At 39.4% G+C, this 18,832-nt stretch overlaps 1 protein-coding gene across 6 annotated transcripts in view; it reads left to right on the top strand.

Moving 5' to 3' along the window:
- Adgrg6 (adhesion G protein-coupled receptor G6) overlaps positions 1-18,832 on the top strand; it is a 149,728-nt gene that overhangs the window by 82,427 nt on the left and 48,469 nt on the right. For 3 of the 6 annotated variants that reach the window (XM_087554481.1, XM_087554472.1, XM_087554461.1), the window contains exons 5-9: positions 6,167-6,235; positions 8,966-9,049; positions 14,843-14,928; positions 16,648-16,700; positions 17,377-17,442. In XM_087554481.1, coding sequence (XP_087410607.1) covers positions 6,167-6,235; positions 8,966-9,049; positions 14,843-14,928; positions 16,648-16,700; positions 17,377-17,442 — 358 coding nt within the window. 6 annotated transcript variants of the gene reach the window in all.

The raw sequence follows: 18,832 nt of genomic DNA, 5'->3' as shown, positions 1-18,832 counted from the left end.
TCCTCTAAACTCATTACTCCTAGAATTGTACCCTTTGGTTGACAACCTCAGTCACTTTGACCCACCTTCTGCCCTTGAGGCTTTGTGAATCACAGTTCTACTTATTTCCATGATTTTAACTTCTTTGGGATTCCACGCATAGGTGAGATCATGCATTCCTTCTATTTTCTTAAGTACCGCCCCTGAGGTTCCCATCCTAAAGCCTGAAGATTACTGGAATGTATCAGATGACTGCGCACACTCACTTAGTCATCCGTAAGTCCACAAAACGATGTCATCATAAGACAGCACACTCTTACAGGCTCTACGCATTCGATTCTCTTTAACCTTACAGCTGTCGTCTTCACCATAGTCCATGGTGGCGACACCACTCCCAACCCCCAACTGCGTGCACTCAGATGTCTTGCTGTGCCTGTCAGGAGGATTGGTGGGAGAAGGAAATTCCTGCTGCTTAATCATCTGCCTGGGGCTGAAGAACCGAAGTCACTTATTAACTGACAGGAAATACCTGTACCAGATTGTATCTTGGCCTTGTTGGTTAAGCAGAACTCCAATAATCAAGAAAAATAAAGGCTGTTCTGTTAACATTTTAACCTTCTCCCCCCCCCCCCAGAAAATATTGTGATTTCTGTTCAGAGTCATCATAATTCCCCCAAGCTCTCAGCAAGCAGAGTAACCAATGGGAAAGTGCAATCTCATTCCTTACATACCAGAAGACTGGCAAAGTCTGCCAAGTATTGACTATTCTAGTACCCACTTGTGGTAGAAAATGAATATGTTTTCCATCTGTGTAAGCCTGGATAATTTACAAAAAAGAGAAAGTAAGGGGAAAGACAGAACAGATCACATTGAGTATATGAGTATGCCGTCACAAGTCACACATTAAACATAAGACTAATGTCATCAATAACTCTTTCAATAATTTTATAACCGTGTTGGTTTGCTCTCCTACATTTTTCTAAGTATTTTGGGACTATCTCCGAATTAAAAAAATTTTTAAGCTGGTTTGTCGCGTCGTTTTAAAAATCACAGTCAATCTTGTCTGCCCTTTTCCGATACAAACGTTGTATTATCGATAGTTCTTTTTAAACCTTAGAGCATCTTTAATTTTCGTCTAGAACAGTTTTCAAACATACCCGGTTTTATGACCTTTGGGAACAGGTCATTTCCTTCTCTGAGCTTTTAATTGTAGGTACACGTATCTGCCGTGCTATGATTACAGTTTAGACAGTGGCGACTGCCCTTCACGTTTCACAAAGAACAGACAGTTCTTTGGTTTTATTTATTCAACTGATTGCCGCTCTTTCCTGAGGAGTGGTATAGTAGAACTCAATGAACAGTGTAAGTTCAAGCAAATTACATGTATTTATTCAGCATTGCTTAAGCACTTCCCTGACTTTGTCCCTGTGGATGTAGAGATAAGACACAGTTGTAAGTAATCAACTTTGTCACTACTCTTTTTCTAGAAATGTATGGATTTTTTTCCAGTGGACTTTAAATTTCATCTCTAAATTCCCACTCCTGGTCACCAACTCTCCAATTCCCCTGCTTTCATGGTTACCCAAACAATAAATTTTAGTCCTGACTTTCACAATTCTAAAATTCAATTACTGGTACTTAGTTTCATACATAACCAATTACCAAGTTCACTGTTGCTAGATTTTTAGATAATTTTAAACTGAAATTATAATCGCTTTATCATGACAAGCAAATTATTCTTTGAGGATGCTCAAACTTATGAAGAACCTAGGTGCTCTTCATAAATAATGGTATATACAAAATTACAATAAAACTGTTGCAAAATAGGACTGGAGGAGATGACAAAGTACCTGAGTTTGGATCTTGGAACCCACCTAAAAAGACTATACCTGTAATCTCAACAGCAAAAAGGCAGGGAAGGGGTCTCTGTGGCACACTAACTAGGCTGTGTAATGGAATCATTGAGCTCTAGGTCGAATAAGAGATTGTGCATCAAAAGATAGGATAGAGAACGATTGCCTGCCATCAATTTCTGGGCCTCCACCTACATGTACATATTCATACACATGTAGATGTAGTCATACAAACATACATATAGATATATATATACACACACATACACATACATCATAAAAAAGAAAAATGTAAAATATGAATCATAAAATAATCTTATATTTATGAAATTTATGAAAAATATAAAATTACAAAAGATGAATTATAAAATTGATCTTTTACTGAGATGCTGTTACTCAACAACAAAAAGAAACTTGGAAAACCTTTTTTTTCTGACTTTCTGCAACTTACTTTAGCATGACTAAAATTATAAGGAGGATGTGCGATGAGCAACTGGCATCAGTCCCTTGTAGCACAGCCTGTATAAGAATAGTGACTCCTTTCACTGGTGTGTCTGGGAGAAGAGTAGACAGAGGAGAAGCCCGAAGACTTAGAGGATTTCTAACAACTGCCTGTTGTCCTCTTTTGAGGCAAGATCCCTAACTGGTGCTGCTCTGAAATTCCCTGGGTTCCAATGATAATCTTGGTATGATCCTCCTGTTTCCACCTCCCAAGTCTAGGATGCGTGCAACAATGCCAGTCCAATGTAGTGGGACTGAAACACAAGATTTCATGGTTCTAGGCAGGCACTCTACCTACTGAGCTGTATCCCCAGTCCTAACTCCCCGTTTTCAAGAGTTCTTTTCTTTCACGCATAAAATGTGACTCTAACTTTTTCTGTTAGCTAATAAGCTTTGAGTACCTTTGAGTAGACTCAGAAGGCAGAGAACGAACACACAGAGATGACTTAAGCACCAACTGATGACTGATAGGCCATTAACCCAAGGAAGAGTTTGTCTCATCTTTCACAGTCTCCCAGTTGTAACTCCATAAGCCTAGAAAGCTGAGCAGTGAAAGTACATCACTGTGAGCATCAAGTGAAAGTCGTGTGTGTTCTGGGCATATTTCCTTATTTATTGGAGGTGGTGTCTTGCTATGTTCACCAGAATAGACTTGAACTCTTGGGCTCAAGTGCTCCTCCTGCTTCAACCTCCCGGGTTGGTGAGCACTGGTGATGGACAATGACATTTCAACATACCCCAACAGTATTTTATGTATCTGTTTATGTAGTCCCACATGTTTATAATGCACGAGTGTAATTTCCTTCTAATTAAATTAGGTCATTTTTTTTGTATCCCAGTTTCACTTAAAATAATTACGATGTAATTTCTATTGCTCCAGGAGACCATAATACAATGGTATCTATTCAGTATTTATACAATGCTAGCAATTCGATAAACTTGGCCTTCCTCTAGAGAGAACAACTAATTAAAATATTCAGAAGTGAATGTTTACAGTCTTAGCGGAAAGGAAGCCCCAGATTGAAATGTATACAATGAAGCTGATAAAATGGTCAAGATCTTGTTTTAAATCATAGCTCCTCTGACATTTTCCCTTATTGCCACCTCTGAGCTCTTAGTTAGATATACTGCAGTGGACATGTAGTTAGCTTAAGAACTCCTTTCCCACAACCTTGTCCCTTATCTCTCTTTTGTCTTGGAGAGATACTGTATCAGTACCAGAAGCCGCTAAGGAGCCCTGGACTGCCAGCATTGTGTGTAATCTGAGAACTACAGGAATCTCATCCAAGGGTCTCCAGAGTGTTCTGTTACCAAGCTGAGATTTCTCTAGTCACATGAGTCTGACAGGTTTGCTACTTTTCTAGAAGTCCCTTCTAAAACATGAATGAAGGCCCGTAGAAGTGAGGTCCTGGAAAAAGTGGGCATGCACGAAGGGCAACAAGCTCCCAAGATAAGGTTCTCCCTCTCTCGCACCTCCCTCCACATCACCACATCACACGTCTTTCCCAGGGTACATGCTGGCTTGGGTTTTCAATCTTCATGACTCCCCTTCCCTATCTCTCCTTCCTTGCACAGGCTTCCTCTTGTGGTATTAACTCTCCAAAACCCCACAGCCTGAGGGTCATGGTTCCCACGAGACTGACACTAATTCCTGTGCCGCAGAGTTAAAGGTCTTTTCAGTCTTTATCACTTCAGCCTTTCAGTTCCACTGATTGTTACCACACCCTCCATTCAACTTTCTTAAATTCTGTGAAGCCACCTTGACCAGGAGCTGTTTTTATCTCCCCAGATCGATGCCCTGAAAACTAAAATACAGCCATAGCTGAAATCTGATTCTATTCTTTTCTCAAACCCATACTCCAGTGAATGCAAACCTTTCAGTGTCTTTTGTTGAGTGATCTTAGAGAAATAGCTTCTCATGTGAACACTCTAGACGTGTGTTCTTTGTCTAGAAGGCAAATGATTTCCCTTGCCAGACACAACAGAAGATAATTTCCCTCTCACTATTTCCTTTCTCCACTTATGAGGTCATCACGCCCAGTTTCTCAAGTTGGAAAGCAGCAAATTACTCTTCCCTTTCTCTTCCTTTTTCCAATTAGTCACTGACTCTTACACAATCTGTCTTCACATTTCATGTGTCCATTTCTTTCAGTTTCTTTTCTTGATACAATGTCAAGCCTGAATGATTAATATTCTTTTGCCTTCTTGTACCCTGCCCACCCATCAAAAACTGTTGTTTTCCAAATTATAGTCTATGGTGTCACCACGAGCCCTTTAATTTATTCCAATTGCTTAAAAAAAAAGAGGTCAGACATGTAGCTGTCATTCATAATGCATTGAGTAATTGATGGAGTGAAACTTAGGCATGCATCACTACTCTGTATAGGATTCAGCATTGGGAGAAAGACTTGGTCCTGCTGCTGTGCTGTAGACGACTGCCTTCTATGCTGTTATAGGCTGCACCAGCATACGTCTTCTTATGCCTACACTCTTCTGTAATTATTCTCCTACAGTCATGCCAAGTGTGGGCATTCTCAAACCTCTTCAATGCCTCACAGGCACATGTTTCAGAAATCCTATCAGGTGCCTCGGTGCTCTGTCAACCTCAGTACCCATGTGCGGATTTCCTGCTCACTCTTCTCACCTAGCGTCTGTCCTGGCTCCCAGAGGGCCACGACCAGCACTGAAGGTCTTCCCTAGGCACTTGGGCATAGAGTAAGGCCAGCTTGTACTGGTGCCGCTCTGACAGTAGACGTGGCAGTAGGAATTTTTTTCTGCCAGCCACAACTCAGAAGCTGGAGATGCAGTGTCTGTATTTGTCGCAAGAACCTATCAAGTAGCTTCTTACCAGCAAATGTCACACGATAGACCTGCCTGTAGGGCTGACCTTTTCTGATGTGTCACCATCCTTTCCATGAGCTTGAGACATCTGAGAAAGAGGAAACTATACCTTCCTGGATGCCGTTAAACTGTTGAGATGTTTTCTGCTTGTTTATCTACCACTTACCTAATTAGACATTCTCTGTGAGCTCATACACCTGCTCTGTCTGCTTATATGTCTGCTTCATATCTTGTTCCCATGGGAAAGTTGGGCACATGTTTAAACATTAGAATGAATTCACCGCTACACTAATGTGTGTGCGTGTGTGTGTGTGTGTGTGTGTGTGTGTGTGTGTGTATTTAATTCTTACATCTTTATTCAAGTGCCATATTATTTTCAGTACGTTTAGCCCATAATCAGCACAGGACAATTTAATGCAACCAAGAGCACCTAATATTTCTATCAGAAAAAATCAGCTCAGTGTCTATTTCCCATTGAAGAGGAATCAGAGAAAGCATGAAGTCGAACGAAACAGGACTGACTTGAAATCTCAGGAAGATACTTCTGGAATTGTAGAGTTTGCACAGTTGTGTTTACATGGGAAAAAATCGGCATTTTATGAGAAGTTCACATTATCCAAGTTCTGCTTTGAAATATACCCTCAAGGTTCATATTATTCTATTTACATGAATTGCCACCCGAGACTCATAGTTCATTATTTAGAAAAAAATCCCCCAAATTTTCAAATAAACTTTAAGGGACAATCACACTTCTTTAAGTCCTGTGCATATGGCTGAAATATTGAGCTCAAGGGTTTGAGGGCAATTTGAATTCTTCAATTTTTGCATTTGAGGAAAGAAAGACATAGTCACCTTAGAAGACGTTTTCCTGTGGGAGTTGATTCTCCGGAGGCTGTTTCTTCTGCTTTACCAACATGACTGATAATATTTACCTTTTGGAGTATATCAGCAAATCCCAAGTTAAATTTGCACGTGCTTCTATGTTGATCAAGGTTCCTACCTGATCCCGCTTCCTGCAGCAGAGCTGACGAACTGTTCTGATCTGGGGACCCTCTGTCAAGGTAGGGAGCTGACGTCATCTTCCCAAACCTTTTCACATTCTTAACTCTTGCTGTCTGGAAAGTTGTTGTTGTCACTGCTGTAGATGTTATCTTAATTTTCACCTGAAAAAAAAACCCAGAATTTCTGGATGTGTTTTGGCTGTGTGGGTACACAGTATCAGTATGCACAAATAGTGTGCTCTCGGGACTTATTAGCCATATTGGCCCCATTTTCATAAAGCTCAGGTTTTCTAAATGTGAGTGGTTACACGGTGCTCAACAACAGTTAATTTCATCTCCCTCCGTGTTTCTTCTCAAGATTATCATATGCATCTTGGTATAAGCAATACTCATATTCATAAATTGTGGGAAATGCATATTGAATATTTAGATAAGATTTGAATATGAGGCCATGAGGCACATTATGTTATATTATATATCTTAAATCTTAAGATCGGTATGGTTACAGTAGGTTAATGTTAATAATAAGGGTGCCAATTATTTTGATCCTTAATGACTATATTTTGAATAAAAATTTTTATACTAATTAGTTGCATGCTAATAACAAAGAGTTACACATGTATGTGTAACATATGACATAAAACAATAATATGCATGTGTTGCCATAAATATGTCATTTTGCCATCTAATATTTTGTGACCCATTTTCATCCGTCGTCATGTTACATGTTACATGCCTGCATAAAATGTAGCATCTTCTGTGTTCCCCATGAGACTCATGGGAATGCCTTTTCATAAATGGTGACTTGATTAAGAGGATCACAGCACAAAGGTGACAGATTAGAAGTGAGATCAAGCATGACAGAGTAAGGAGGAGACTCACTATTTTTAGACTTTCCTTCTAAGATACATGAATAATATTACCAATCAATTCTCCATGAGGATTGAGTGTTTTTTCTTTCCATGAACTTTGTGCAATTATGAAGTAGTTGTATAGACTTTGATGGGAAGGCTTCAAAAACTCATTAATTTGTTTCTTATTCTTTAAATACAAGTATCTAACCTGAAACTCAGCTTTTTCTTGTTTTATGCCTTGTTTTCTCCTTGATGAATAAAAGCGTTTTAACAGTACATGTACATTATGATGAACACAATTTTTCACAATTAACAAAACCATCAAAGTGATTTCCAATCTTAGATTTTTATTGTTGAATGGAAATTATTTTGCCAGACGAGATGGCTTATGCCTTTGTTCCCAGCACTCCAGAGGTAGAGCCAGGAAGATTTCTGTGAGTTCAAGGCCAGCCTGCTCTACAAAGTGAGTTTCAGGACAGCCAGGGCTGCTACACTGAAAATCCTGTCTCAAAAAAACAAAACAAAACAAAACAACAAACAAACAAAAATAAAAGAAAGGAAAGAAAATTATTGTAGCCTACATACATTTTACATCAAGGAGTTCAACTTTTTCTCTGGTGCCTTTAGAAAATAATTTTCTGTATTTTCTTTATTATTTTATACTTATGTAATATTTAATAAAAAGATATAAGGTCATTATACTCATAACTGTCCTCCAACACAAATGCACCTAGAAGATTAACTGAAGGACAGTTATGGGCTTGGCTAATTTTATTTTTTACAGAGACATGGCTTTCTTGTTTGGGCCTTTTAGATGCACAGCTCTAACACAAGACTTAGAAAATGCCTCCCTTTTAAGGTCTGTCCTTATGGAATATGTCCCATCTATCAGTGTTTTTAGTTTAGCCCCCTGCCCGACACACACACACACACACACACACACACACACACACACCCCATACCACACACATACACACACCACACACATAAACACACAACACACACACAACACACACATATACACACACATACACACAACACACACACATACACACAACACACACAACACACAAATACATACATACCACACACATACACACACACCACACAATACACACAACACACACAACACACACATACACAAACAACACACACACATACGTACAACACACACATACACACACACATACATACACCACATAGACATAAACACACACACACATACACACAACACACACATACACATACACCACACACGTACATACACAGACACACCACATACCCAGACACAAAACACACACACATACACGCACAGACACACACATACACACACAGACACACACATACACATACAGACACACCACACACACAGACACACACACACACAGACACACACACACACACACACACACACACAGGCTCCACTATTTTTAAAGCAGCCTTATTTGTAATAGCCAGAAGCTGGAAACAGTCCTTTTTCCTTTTGATTGATTTTATTTTGGTATTTTATTTCTTTAGTCTTTTTATATCAGTGCAGGCTGACTCAGTAAACTTCTAAGGTTAATCTATGCAGATTGCCTGCTTTTAACCTTCTTCAGTCTATGGGTCCTAGTTCTTGGAATGAGATCTTTCCCATGTGTTACCAGCCTGTGGATAACAGAAGCGGGTGTAGAGTGCTCTGTGTTTCTCCATTTCCTGAGTGCCGGCTCTAGACCTGTGCACACTGTAACAGCCAAGCCATGCAAACTGATTCTTCATGTACCCTTGAAAGCCTTGCCTCCCTTTTTTGCATTGTAAGCTTTTAGTCTATTGTATTAGTAGCATGAATTTTTTTCAACTCTCCTATGCATTTTCATAAGCGAGCCGTAGATTGCTTATCCATATTAACTGTTTTATGCTCCTTGTAAAATTGCATCTCTCTCATGTTTATTACCAGCTACTGTAAGCCCTCCTACTCCTCCATCACCCATTGTCACCACTAATATCCCCGTTACTAACAGAATCCGTAAACAAAAGAATGGTAAGATTCATTGGGTAAGATACTATGTGTAGTGTGTCTGGAGTATGTAAACTTCTATTCTGAGAGTGGGAATGTAGAATGTTCCAGCAAACCTTGGTTCGTTTGTGCATTGAAAACAAGGAAAACAACCATCATCTCTGGTCCCAACTGAACCAATAGCTCTGAGGACTTCTTCACTTTGAAATTAAAAACTGGGTAATGGTGGTGGTGCACGCCTTTAATTCCAAGACTTGGGAGCAGAAGCAGGCAGATCTCTGTGAGTTTGAAGCTAGCCTGGTCTACAGAGAGAGTTCCAGGACAGCCAGGGGTACATAGAGAAACCCTGTCTCAAAACCAGCCCCAAACCCCCTCCAAAAAAGGAAAAGAAAAAGTCATTTAATTAAAAGGGATCAATTTTCATTTTAATATATCTGAGAGAAAAAGGAAGCCTCTTCGTTATACGGGGTTTCTGTCAAATTAAGAAACCGTTTGCTTGAGAAATGGGATCCCTCTGGGTACCCCAAAGGGCAGCAGGCTGGACAGTACCAAGGGCACCACCTGAGGAAACAGGTTTTAAAAGGATGTGATTTTGAAAAGGATGTGATGTGTGGGAGACCTGCTTCTTGGCATTTAATTTTTCGTGGAAGTCAGATTTGTTCTCAAACACTTGCAACATTTACATCAGTGGCCGTGCAACAGGTCGCACCGTTCAACCACTTCGTGATGAACACCGGTTAGCATGTTATTTTCAGTTAGTCATCAAGCAAGCGGGGGTTTGGTGGTGGTGGTGGTGGTGGCGGTGGTGGTGGTGATGGTGGTGGTGGTGGTGGTGGCGGCGGCGGCGGCGGCGGCGGTGGTGATGGTGGTGGTGGTGGTGGTGGCGGTGATGGTGGTGGTGGTGGTGGCGGTGGTGGTGGTGGTGGTGGTGGTGGCGGTGGTGGTTTTTTGTTTTTGTTTCTGTCTTTGTTTTTGTTTTGTTTTGTTTTGTTTTGTGCTGTTTTTTGGCAGAGGAAGCTTAACTCCAGGGTCATTAGACAAGTGCCTGCCTCTGAGCTCCACCACTTGGAGCCCCAACATTTGAAAGGCAAAATTTCAATCGATTTCCAGCATTTACGGCCTTTTCTCTCCATTTGTATTTTTCTCTTGGTGTTAATCATACTATTCAAATGCGACTGTTACGTCTTTTGAGAAACTGTTGGACGAAAAGCCCAATGTCTCTATAATCCTGCTGCACATAAGGATCACATACATGTGCAATTTGAAGTTAGTGGTTTCAGCTTCTTGTGACACAAATCCAAATTCCAGTCAAGAGACTGCCCCCACTGCCTTCAACACAGGAATGTTCTCAAATATGAGAAGCGACGGAGTTTTATAAAACCCAGTCCTTTAGCTTGTAAAGTCAAAATATTTATAATATGTCGCCAGGGTTCCGAAACCAAGGGAAAATAAAATAATTCTACACAGTTCACTTCTATTTTCCCCTTAACTGCTTCAGGGGTTCCATCCACTTCCTCTGTAAGGACATTTAGATTGGAAGTATGGAATGGTTTACATGTAACATAGATATAAATTTCAATAGGGTTATAAAGACATCGAATCAAGGAAGTGTTTATGGTTATTCTGCCGGCTACACCACAGAGATTTAGCACCACCTCCCCAGGCAGGCAGTAACAGCAGCTGCACTTTCCAGAGCATATTTCACATGGATTCCTGCCAGCAGATGGGAATATTATAATTCTAACTAAGTATTTCCCTCTTTGTATGAACACACAAAGAGCCTCTGTGGCGTTCTCCCTCCAGAACTGATACATCCTTTGCTGCCCCGAGAACGTTGACATGACTGCTTCAGAGCCCTTGACTTGGTGGATGGGAGCTGTATTCATCCGATCGTACAGTTTCTGACACTCTTGAAGAGAGCCTTGTTCAGGCCGCCCCTCTCTGCGTCATAACCTTCACTGGAGTTTCAACAAAGCAGGCAAATATTAGAGTCACTTAGCATGGCTTACAGTGACCACATTCGTAAAGAAGAATCTAATTCGGATGACAGTCGTGGTTAACGTATAATTTTAACAGTTAAAATATTCAGTGTGGTGGAAACAGGTTCAATATTTTGGGCTCCAAATATTGTTTTTGCCATCTTAGCAATTTTAATCATATACTTGAACCATGTGTCTCTCTTACATCAGCCACACATTCTTTTATCTGTATTTAGATGAAATTTCACTATTCTATAATGATGCTCTCACTACAAAAGTGAAAACTTAACGTAAGTTCAGGCCCACAGTGTTTCACAACCACCTTTCATATTCTTCTGCACTTCAGGGTCTTACAACCTGGCCCCTTCACTAGCTTTTCCAAAAAAAGAGAGAGAAGTAACCAAGTATTCCAGACAAAACGACATCCACATAAATTTTCCCTCTGTTCTAATTTAAAATAATTGAGAAGAGATTATTTTTTCCTCTGTAAATAAATCACATTTATGTCATGTCCCAGACCCTTTAATGTCATTCACATATTATCAACATTTTTTTTTATCCTTTGAGAAACCATTACAGTAAACATTCTCAGGCTATCATCTGATATATAAGAAAATCATATTTTTCCATGACTGGAAAGATTGAGATAACTGTCAAATCTCTACCCTGTCCATCCAGCCCTTTTAATTCTGAGCTCTCAGAATTTTACTGAGTTCATCAATAATAATCTACCAGTGGGGAGGAAAGGGAGAGAGAGAGAGAGAGAGAGAGAGAGAGAGAGAGAGAGAGAGAGAGAGAGAGAGCACTAGACCACTTGATAATCAAATAGTCTACCTCACTATGCCAACCAAATCACTTCTAATCGTCCTGTCCCTATTTTCTTTACAAAGCTCATTTCACCATTTTAAATAGAAATTCCATCCAATACCTAATATTATATACAAAGAGAGTTTAGGCAAATTTTTATAGATAGTCTAGGCATTTCCACAAATAATGAATCTTTGCCCAATCTCCTTGACCTTCTCCCCAGATGATGCTGGCATGCTGATTACTTCCAAATGATGCTGTCTGTGCTTTGAACCAAAACCAATCCAACCGAACAGAGAATGTCTGTGCTGTACGCACAAGCAAACCAGCCAGAGAGCTATTTCCACCTGTTCTCACTACTGTTCTGAAAATCCAGTTCACAAGTGCCAATTGCACTGTTCTTCCCAGTTCCTCACATGTGTTCAGCGAGTCAAATAACAAGTTCACTTACAGGACACTTGTGGGGGTCCACCAGTCACTGTAGGTTGGCATGCCAGACGTCTTAAGGCTCTGCAGATTGCACCTGTCACATAAATGCAACTTCATAATTGCCTACTGGCCAGTTTGGAAGAACAATGTGAAATCTAAAATAACATTTGAGTTGAATTTCAGCCCTGCCTTTCAAACAAATATATTTAAGCTCATCATTTCAATCCCGTATGTTGTAACTTTATGGGTAATAAATATTCCTCAAGAAACCTGGATGGTGGCGAGGAGAGAGACCTACAGTGGAGAGTACTACTTTAATACAGTATCTGCAGTAGCTCTTTGAAGTTTTATGTGTCTAGAAGAGTTACTGACTGGAAAGGTGATAGATATATGCCTATTTAGTCTGCTTCTTCCCTTAAAAAAGTCTATCAGAGGCTCTTCTGGTCTATACGCCATCGTTAGAACAATACACACACCGTTTGAAGTCATGTACAGTTGGCGTTCATATTAGAATATCACGCCAGTGTTTTCTATCTGTAGGCAACGACTTGCTGCTCTGAAAGCATCAGGGGCCTGTTTGTGTTTCTTAATGGCATTTCCCCCCCCCCCCAGTAACAATGTTTAAACAAATTCATTTTTAACAAAACCCTCCCTGTCACCAGACGGCCAGTAGACACTCAAGTTCTTTGGTTATTATGGTTGTACATAGTTACCCATTGAATACATAACTCAAAACATTTTAAATAAGTACGAAATAAGCCCCACTAAGTTTTTAGCTAACTTTCTAATACCGAGGTTTCCAAGCAGAGACTCCTTGGTAATTGTTCATAGCACAAGAGAATCTGTAATACAGATGGTAGTTAATTTGTGCTATTAATCTATCCGTATCTCTCACAAGCAACACTAAAAAGCACTAAGGTTATCGGATGCTGAGTGTTACATTTTATGAAATCAGTGAACTGAAAAACAGTGGAGCAGGGAACCTTTAAAATAGAAAGTGACTGGGCTAAATATTTGAATGCTTCCGTAAATGTTCAGAAATGTCAGTGGTTAAAATATTGACATTTTTACTGTTCTGAAATCTTTTCAATATAAGAGAAAAATAATTACTTATATTTAGTACTCCATCTAGTGGTAGCTCGTGGATAATCTTCAGGGATCTGCCACTGTTTCTAGACTACCCCTTGGATACTGGCACAGTTGGACTTCTGCAGCTCGAATATCCTCAAAGGCACTTACCAGGCCCCTGATTTGATGAGATGAGACCTAAGGTATAGGTTTTATAAAACTTGAGTTACTACCCTCTCTTTTTTTTTTTCTTTTCTTCGGAGCTGGGGACCGAACCCAGGGCCTTGCGCTTCCTAGGCAAGCGCTCTACCACTGAGCTAAATCCCCAACCCCTACCCTCTCTTTTTACATGCGTTCTAAATAGTCGCCATTCAGAGCATGCTCTGAAGGGAAATAAAAGTCAAGGTTTCTAAAACGGTAGGAGTTTTAGACATTGACATAACCTCATCTGTATAAATTAAGTTCACCAATCTCTGAACTTATTTTCCATATTTTTATAGCTGTATGAGAAGATAGAAATGTCTATTATTTCACATGAGACATAAGACTGGGATTTTTTGCACTTTTGGTATGGGTGGGATATACCAGAAACATAATTCTATATATTTTTGTACTGTTTCCCCAAATTTGTCATTGAATGAGCTTCTCAGCATTGCTTATATATTTCTAGATATTTTATGCTTTTGCTGAAGACTTACCTAAAAAGCATGGAGTACGGTGGCTAATAATGGCAGGTCCCCATTTTCCCCTTCTCTTTAGCTTCTGTTTTAAAAGGATGCCCTCCACCCCCCTGGCTACTTTGAGTCAGGTGCCCTGCGGCACAGGGCTGGCTCCTGTAGTCTACCAAGCCCTTTGTGATGAGCTCATTTTTCACGAGGACAAAAATATTCAACTCTTTAAAGAACTACTAAGACAAAAATCCAGCCTTGTTTTCAGAACATGGCTTTCTTTATAAAACCCATTAAACCAGTTAAGATTCTACCTGTTATTCTCCATTCTGCTTTGTTAAAGAGGCTGTCCTTAGAAATTAAATAAAATCCAGCCCAATACTTTAACTAAAAGTATATGCTTCACTGGGGAGAGGGGCCTGAGGAAAGGTGCAGAAGGGTCACTGGTTCAGTTCCAGTTTAAATCTTGCTAAGAATTCCGCTTACCATTTCCTATTTTCAAACTACCATTTTAAATCATATACAAAAAGGCATAATTTCATAGTATCAAAAATCAAGCCTCACATGGAAAAATTATCACTTTATCAGTCCTAGGTATCAGGGATCTATAGAAGTAAAAAATAGTTTGCAATTACTGTAACAGTCATAGCTAAGTGATAATTTAGAAGCCATAGAATATCTGTAAGAGTCAGCTAATCATGAGATACTTCTAAGCACCTGCAACAGAAATTTTGACATCAAAATTGGCCCAAAACTTCCTGTGCCTATGTGTCCTTTTGTTATATGCAGTGATGTGATGATGAATTTGTATTGTTTATCCCACATGTAAGGTATGATTAATTATTAACACTATTTCCAACATGCAGACGGAATAATGTATCGAATATCTGTTGTGATTCACAATGACTTGAATCACCCTGAAGTAAGAGTGCAGAGCAAAGTAGCCGAATGGGTAAGTGAAATTATTCTATTGACTCTTTGCTTTAAAACTGTATCTTCTTTATAGACTGCAAAGATTCTGAATGAAACCAAAGCGCTTATTACTGTACAAATAATGCTTAATAATAATAATAATAATAATAATAATAATAATAACAACAACAACAATAGAGGGAGGGGCTCAGTGGATAGTGCTCTTTCAGACCATCTAGTTTCCATTCCCAGCGCCCACTTCTGGTGGCTCACAAATGCCTGCCACTCAAGCTCCTGGAGATCTATCGCCCTCTTCTGGTCTCTATGGGAACTGCACTGATAGACGCGTGTTCACCCACCCTCACAGGACACACATAAATAATTAAACATAAAATAGAAAACGTAACAACAGTATACGACTAGACAGAAACAAGGTCTTGGGTAGAGGATACAGAAGTGAGCCTAAGTAGTCTTCATGGATCGAAGCAATAACTGTGTGCTCAGTTTCCAGATGGGAAGCAGGCTGTGGAAAGGGGTGCCTCTTTGCATCCCCCTTTCTTTCCATGGTGTTCTTTTTTATTTGTTTTTACGGGGAGAATGACTTCTAAAAATAAAATTATTTGTTTCCATTCTCGAGCCATGGGTAATATTACTAATCGTGAAAATGAGCTCTAACTAGAAACCTTGCCCCTAGACAGGATGCAATTTTACATTGCATTCAGTGTGGTTTGCAGCCCAGCATCATTGTCATCTGAGGGTAAGCATTATCAGCTACCGTTCACTTGTGATTCAAGCTTCCAAAGTAGTTGTTTGAGAACAGTAAGGATGAGTGATATCCCTAATACCCATTAGAGGGCGGGGATCATCGAACCTGAGAACTCAAAATCTGACAGAGCTTTTTGGTATTTTGGTTTAGAGAGGATAAACCAGTGAAGCCTATGCAAATATTCTAAATTTGGGGGACAAAATTGGGGGAGGGGAATCAGAAATCTGAAATACTTTTGGCCCCAAGAACTAAATTTAGATAAAGCACAAATGACCTAATTTTACACAAAACAATTTTCAGAATTTTGTCAATATGTTCTAGAATTTTCATTGCATTTTAATAATATTTACAATAAAAACTAAAGAAGTGTATGAACTAAGATCTAAAGAAGCTTTGGAAGATGACTTAAAGAGAGCAGGATCTCTCTACAACGTTGGCGTAGGTAGTCCCCATGACATTGGGCTTCATCAAAGACATAGTTTTTTCTGTTTATACTTTTTTCTTGTTCCTGGTGTTTTTATGAGATGCCAATTACTACAAAACATGTTTGATTTCATCTCAATACTTATTAAATGCAGACTAAAGAAGGTGTTAGTGGAAGGGTTGTTACTAACCTATTAGACAGAGAGGAAATGACAGTGTTTCCCACTACACTGGCTCGAATTCCTCAGTAAGATCTCTGTTGATTAGCAGATGGTGCCAGAAAGCTTTTTTTCCTCTTCAGACTTCCATTTCTTTATAAAGAAGTGGTGGCATTGGGGTGGGAGTATAGTATCTGCTTCATTGATTAATGTGAAGGTTAAAAGAAACACCATTCATCCCGTGGCTAGCTGGTCCAGGAGCCCTTTCTTCATCTTTTGTTCTTGTGGTTCTTCAGTGTTTTCCCATGGTCTTTGTATTGAGACTCATCTTTTGGAGGGAAGACAACCTTGGCTCACAAAAGAATGTTCTTAAGCATTACTGAAACTCATCCTTTTCCGTTGTGTCTTCCAGCTCAATGCAACCTTCCAGAACTGGAACTACACTGTTTATGTGGTTAATATAAGGTACATGTAACTCATTATCTGAGTGACATAAGGGTTTAATTTTTCCGCTCCTCCCATCTCTGGCTGTATCTGAATACCTGGGCATATGTTCCAGTATGTATAACTGAATCAATATATTATGTGTTCTAACTTATCAAAATTTAAAAAAGATAACCAGACAGAAATCGCGTTTGGCTTTCCTTAGTAAATCACACTGAGTATGCATTGGGTGTATCACCCCAGTTTAGAGATCGCTTTCTCTACAAAATAAGATGTTAACAATCTGCTTACACCCTCTGTTTTTTTAAGTGAGCTTTCATTATTTTTCGACTTACTGTTTTCACCAAACATTGCTCACACGAGTTTCCATGATGATGCTTTCATAACCTCATACTTAAACCTCAGTCAGAGATGTACTGATACAGGAGAGGGGTCAGTTGTTCAAGAAGTTCAGGAGATAGAAGAAGCAGATTCTTTCTTGGGTGTCTTAGGGTCTGTGATCTGCTAAAATGCACTGTACGTCTCCAGGAGATCATAGATACACAGTTATCCATTTGTGCAGACCAGGGCACGTCAGAACACACACTTGGGAAAGTTATGTTTGCGTCTCCATCCTCATTTTCTACTTCCCCCAGTTTTACTGCTGACTGAACACAGTGGATGGCTTGATAAGAGATACATGTATCTGTCTTTACAGTTTTCATCAAGACTTAGGAGAGGACAGGATGAAAGTCAAGAGAGACGTCATGGATGACGACAAAAGGTAACAGCGAGGAGACCTGGAAAGTGTACTCCCCCACCCCCGTCTTTGCTCATGACTTTGGCTGTCGAGAGGAAAAATGAAACAATGATCAGAGAACAACATTTTAATTGCCTAGTCCATTCAACTTATTTCCTCAGCCTGGCTGCACACTACATTTTTCTCATATGTGAAGCTGAAAGAGAAAACAAGTTGGGTAGAAATGTTAGTCTGTCAAAAGGCCTTGAGAAACAGAGCACTTAAGAGGGATGGGTGAGCGGGGCTAACATTTGTAGCTCACCAAACTCCATCACTCCCTATTCAAAATTCCAAACAGACCTTCATGGAAAGTAGTTCTTGGATAGGAGGCAAAATTCAGGGTGTATGAACAGCGCCTGTCTAGCATGTATTAGGTCCTAGGTTCTAGCCTCAGAACTACCCAACTACTCAAATATCTCTGTTATAAGATTATAATGACATGTGATGACACATAAAAATATAAATAATAGGAGTCAAGTATTTTAATATCAACAGTCATCACTATTTTTAAAAGCTCCATTTTGAAATTTGTTTCAAGATCATGACTTAAGCACATAGGTGATTAGTGGTTACGCAAACCAGTGGGCACATAACGATCTGCCCTTGCATGGAAGGAAAAAAACAGTTGTGTTAGAATTGTGTAATGGATCTCCATAGAATTGTAAGAATCGTTTGAAAAGTGCATGTTCTTAGAAAGCTTACTAGGTTTTAATTTACTGATCTGATGTTATAAAAATGTAGCCATTGGGTGATGAAATTTCACCGGGTAAACATGCTTGGTGCCAAGCCTAATGATCCAAGTTTGATCCCCAGAACCTACATGGTATGAGGAGAAAACTGACTCTCACTGGTTATCCTTTCACCTCCACATATGGTCTATGGAACCAATACACACACACACACACACACACACACACACACACACACACACACACACCACATGCATTTCAAAATATAAATAAGAATTTTCTTTTAAAAATGAAAAGAAAACATCCTTGAAGATAATGATGTCTACTATGGCTACTACGAGAAATATACATAAAATTTTATTTGAGAGTTGACCAGAAAACTTTTATTATTTTCCCTTTCTATTTAATTTTTGAAAAAACAAATGTTTTAAACTTTGTCATTTCTGTATGTGGTCAATAAACTGAATCACACTGTCTGATTAGGTTTTCATTGTGACAGTCATTTATGATTTGAAAACAGAGTAACATATTTCAGGGTGGTAAATGACAAGACTATTCTTCTCCTTCTCCTAGGAAAATAGTCCTTTCACACACTTATTACATCATGTTGAGGCTCCATCAATGGATCCAGCAGCAGCTAGAATCCTCTGTGGGTGTTTATCTAGCATCTGGGACAATGGTAGCTT

This window comes from Rattus norvegicus, chromosome 1 (assembly GCF_021556685.1).
Source record: "Rattus norvegicus strain SHRSP/BbbUtx chromosome 1, alternate assembly SHRSP_T2T, whole genome shotgun sequence".
Classification (NCBI taxonomy): Eukaryota; Metazoa; Chordata; class Mammalia; order Rodentia; family Muridae; genus Rattus; species Rattus norvegicus.
Note: the sequence above shows the minus strand (reverse complement) of the source record. Positions and strands in the feature narration are given on the sequence as shown.